The sequence below is a fragment of the Phoxinus phoxinus genome (assembly GCF_949152265.1).
Source record: "Phoxinus phoxinus genome assembly, chromosome: 24".
NCBI classification, from domain to species: Eukaryota; Metazoa; Chordata; class Actinopteri; order Cypriniformes; family Leuciscidae; genus Phoxinus; species Phoxinus phoxinus.
Window position 1 is genome coordinate 369,388 of NC_136899.1, and position 5,000 is coordinate 374,387.

General features: G+C 42.6%; 1 protein-coding gene across 10 annotated transcripts in view; it reads right to left on the reverse strand.

Annotated features, from left to right (window-relative positions):
• ptprma (protein tyrosine phosphatase receptor type Ma) overlaps positions 1 to 5,000 on the reverse strand; it is a 234,079-nt gene that overhangs the window by 3,143 nt on the left and 225,936 nt on the right. For all 10 annotated transcript variants that reach the window (XM_079602203.1, XM_079602210.1, XM_079602209.1 and 7 more), the window contains 5 exons: positions 4,136 to 4,252; positions 3,605 to 3,759; positions 3,369 to 3,504; positions 1,232 to 1,381; positions 600 to 773 (listed from right to left, as the gene is read on the reverse strand). In XM_079602203.1, coding sequence (XP_079458329.1) covers positions 600 to 773; positions 1,232 to 1,381; positions 3,369 to 3,504; positions 3,605 to 3,759; positions 4,136 to 4,252 — 732 coding nt within the window. The remainder of the gene's footprint in view (positions 1 to 599; positions 774 to 1,231; positions 1,382 to 3,368; positions 3,505 to 3,604; positions 3,760 to 4,135; positions 4,253 to 5,000) is intronic.

The following is a 5,000-nucleotide window of genomic DNA, read 5'->3' on the forward strand; positions in this document are numbered from 1 at the left end:
CACACACACACACACACACACACACACACACACACACACACACACACACACACTCACACACACACTTTCATTGATCACATGATCACATGATCGCGGCGTTGATGTCGTTGCTGCTCTCTCCCGCGATGCTGATGATAGTTTAGTTTTACTAAATGTTTTACGAGGAAAATTTTCAGTTTATTTTTTCTAGAATCGGAATGGTACGAAACTTGGTAAAGGTTTTGGCACTTGCTGTACTCAAGCCTCACGTGTGGTCAGACACACGAGAGAGTTCCTCTAGTGGAGGCGTTCGGTACTGCAGCCGCACAACATCTCACTGGAACATCATTTACTGAGATATCACACTAACATTTTTAACACAACTTGTTTAGATGTATAGCTTTGATGTTCTTGCAGTTATAGAGTAAAATGTATTTTTGAAAATATGCATTTCATGTAAAAATTTAAAAATAAAAATGTTCCTGTTTAACAAACAAGCGCTTGTGTTCGTTCAGTGTTATTGACTCTCACTCTTAGCCATTTTTCTGGCAGTGAAATGAATAAATTCCATCTGTTTTTGAACCGTTCACTGATCACATGACCACGCGCGGGTAACGTACGTCCATGAGCGCGGCGTTGATGTAGTTGCTGCTCTCCCCGTCGATGGTGATGAGGAAGGGCAGGCATCGGTCCGGAGGGAGAACATCCATGCAGCGGTTCTTCTCGTGGTTCCGCGGCAGCAGAGCGATGCTACAGTCCTCCACGCGTAACGTCGGCGTCACCATGTTCAACGTCTGCCGGAGGAAACATACGTGTTTATATCAACTTATGTTATTCTATTACAGCGTTAACCCTCTGGTGCTCCTCGCGGTCAAACACATGAGAGTTTCCTCTAGTGGAAGCGTTCGGTACTGCAGCCGAACAACATCTCACTGAACACAACTTGTTTAGATTTATGGCTTGGATTTTCTTGCATGTTTAGAGTCAAATGTCTTTTTGAAAATGTATATTTCATATAAAAAATTGTAATAATATTTTTGTACATTTTTAATATTTTAGTACCATAAAATCGCCAAAAAATATTAAATAAAAAATATATTATCAAACTAAAATATAGTACAATCATTTCATTGAAATAATAAAAAATAAAAAGAGCACCATATAAAATGTATAACTTAATTATTGAATGATTTGCAGCTCATCTTGTGGACTATTGGGATGTGTCTCTACAGTTGGCATGTCGTGCACTGACCCTGAACTCCTCCTTGATCTGGCTGGAGTTGGTCTGCGGGTCCAAGCGGTTCATGTCGTAATACACTGAGCGAAGCTGATTGGCCGGGATTGTGGTGTCCCCACAGAGACACGCCTCCAGGATGGCGTCATGGATGAACACATACTGCTCCTGGAACAGCAATAAACCAATGACAGATCAGTACATCCATCAATACATCTATCCATCAATACATCTATCCATCAATACATCCATCCATCAATACATCCATCCATCAATACATCCATCCATCAATACATCCATCCATCAATACATCCATCCATCCATCCATCAATACATCCATCCATCAATACATCCATCAATACATCCATCCATCCATCCATCCATCAACACATCCATCCATCAATACATCCATCCATCAATACATCCATCCATCAATACATCCATCCATCAATACATCCATCCAATAATACATCCATCCATCAATACATCCATCCATCAATACATCCATCAATACATCCATCCATTAATACATCCATCCATCCATCCATCCATACATCCATCAATACATCCATCCATCAATACATCCATCCATCAATACATCCATCCATCAATACATCCATCAATACATCCATCAATACATCCATCCATCAATACATCCATCCATCCATCCATCCATACATCCATCAATACATCCATCCATCAATACATCCATCCATCAATACATCCATCCATCAATACATCCATCCATCAATACATCCATCCATCAATACATCCATCAATACATCCATCCATCAATACATCCATCCATCAATACATCCATCAATACATCCATCAATACATCCATCCATCAATACATCCATCCATCAATACATCCATCAATACATCCATCCATCAATACATCCATCCATCAATACATCCATCCATCAATACATCCATCAATACATCCATCAATACATCCATCCATCAATACATCCATCAATACATCCATCCATCAATACATCCATCCATCAATACATCCATCCATCCATCAATACATCCATCCATCAATACATCCATCCATCAATACATCCATCAATACATCCATCAATACATCCATCCATCAATACATCCATCAATACATCCATCCATCAATACATCCATCCATCAATACATCCATCCATCAATACATCCATCCATCAATACATCCATCCATCCATCCATCAATACATCCATCAATACATCCATCAATACATCCATCAATCCATCCATCAATAAATCCATCAATACATCCATCAATACATCCATCCATCAATCCATCCATCCATCAATACATCCATCCATCCATCCATCAATACATCCATCCATCCATCCATCCATCCATCAATACATCCATCAATACATCCATCCATCAATACATCCATCCATCCATCCATCAATACATCCATCAATACATCCATCCATCAATACATCCATCAATCAATACATCCATTTAACCAGTTGAATATAAACAACCCATGGATGAAATCTCGGAAAATCTAATGTTTATGGAAACTTCAGATACATATTTCTCTCCCTTATATAACAGACGTATGAGCCAGACAGCGATCAGACTGACCGCTTGACGCAAATCATTCATGAAGTGACATTTGAAATATCCTCGGGTTGTTTCTCTTCATGTGACGGTCAGATAAAGTCTCCGGCTAGACGTTTCTTTATGCTTCTTTATTGTTACTTTATTTCAAGAAGTACAAGGTTATATCTCTGAGTGGGCGGGGCTTGAGTGTGAGGCAGCGTGTGATTGGCTCTGGCGGATGTGAGGTGTATGTGATTGGCTGGTGTGAGGTGTGTGTGATTGGCTGGTGTGAGGTGTGTGTGTGTGTGTGTGTGTGTGTGATTGGCTGGTGTGAGGTGTGTGTGTGATCGGCTGGTGTGTGTGATTGGCTGGTGTGAGGTGTGTGTGATTGGCTGGTGTGAGGTGTGTGTGTGATCGGCTGGTGTGTGTGATTGGCTGGTGTGAGGTGTGTGTGATTGGCTGGTGTGAGGTGTGTGTGTGATCGGCTGGTGTGTGTGATTGGCTGGTGTGAGGTGTGTGTGATTGGCTGGTGTGAGGTGTGTGTGATTGGCTGGTGTGTGTGATTGGCTGGTGTGATTGGCTGGTGTGTGTGTGATTGGTCACCTCGGTCTGGACCATGTTAACCCTGCGAGAGCGCAGTTCTCTGACACAGTTGTAAATGTCCACGACTCCTTCTCGCTCCGCCATGTCCAGCATGATGTCGATGACGATGAAGCATCCGGTGCGTCCGGCTCCAGCGCTGAGGACACACACACACACACACGTATTTAACAGAACACACACACACACACACACACACACACACACAGGTGTTGTGCGGAGAGAGGGTCGAGCGTCACCTGCAGTGCACCACCATCGGCCCCGCGCTCGCAGGACTCTTGGCCTTGACCCGGCGGATGAATCCCAGCAGACCCGTGGAGTGATACGGCACTCCGTGATCCGGCCAGCCGGTGAAGTGGAACTGCCGGATCTCTCTGATCTCATGAGCTCCTCGCTGCAGTCAACACACACACACACACACACACACACACACACACACACAGAGATGAAGTCATGGCATTGTGTTCATAGTGATACACACACGCTATACACTCGCACACACACTATATACTCACACACACTCGCACACTCACACTGCAGAAGTCAATAAAAGTTGAATTTTTAGTTGAATTTGGGGAAACCACTTGACATATTTGTTGTGTTGAGCTATTTCAATTACTCTTGTTTGATTTGTTGATTGCAAACAGCTGAAAGTCTGCAAATGTTTCCAATAAACCTGATTTACAACAGGGGGGTGATTTCGATTGTAACTGTGTATGGAATGAGTGTAGTGTAGTTTGATCATATTATATTTATAACTGATGCTGAACCTTTTCCACAGCGAAGGTTCGAATGACGTATTCCGAGAGAAGCTGCGTCTCGATGAGCGTCACCTTCATGTCCCTGTAGATCTCAGTGTCGTCGGGCCAGTACTTACAGCACTTCACCTGCACACACACACACACACACACACACACACGCTCATGAGCTTAAACACGAGATCGTGTACAGAAGCAGAAACATCATCAGCATTTAATCAGGAGTTTCCAGTCGGATCTGAAGTGTCCCGGATCCCAGAGATTATCCCAGACTAATTAACCGGGTTAACCCCTTCATAACCAGACCACACCTCCCGAGACACACCGTCTCTAATCACTCAAACTCATTACTGAAGTCAAGCGTTCACTCCCTTTATCTGTCCATCTGTTTGTCATCCGTTTATTAGCACCCATCCGTTCCTCATTATTATCCTGTTTTCTCTCGATGAGTCTATTAAGACGGCTGTAATTGGCGGGATAATTGCGCTGTAATGGCGGAGCATATTTCGTCTCAGTCGCCGCCGGGCCGGATAAACAAAGGGCCGTGATGCTATCGGCTCCGTCCTAATTATCATCAGAGCATCTCTAAACGAGGGAGCATTAATCACGTAATGAGTTATTTACATATTCAGTCACACACATCCTGAAGCGACACAGGGAGAAATCCCGGGATTAAACAACAAACAACAAACACACGGAAAAATGCTACAATGCTACATTTTCTATACGTCATCATTTGTTAACAAACCAGTTTTCATCACTTCAATGAGCTCATGGTTTCTTCCTTAAATTATGACATTGTTTGAATTAATACATGTTTAACTAACTGTGATTTTGTATATGTATATTTCTGTATATGTATAAATACATAACTTAA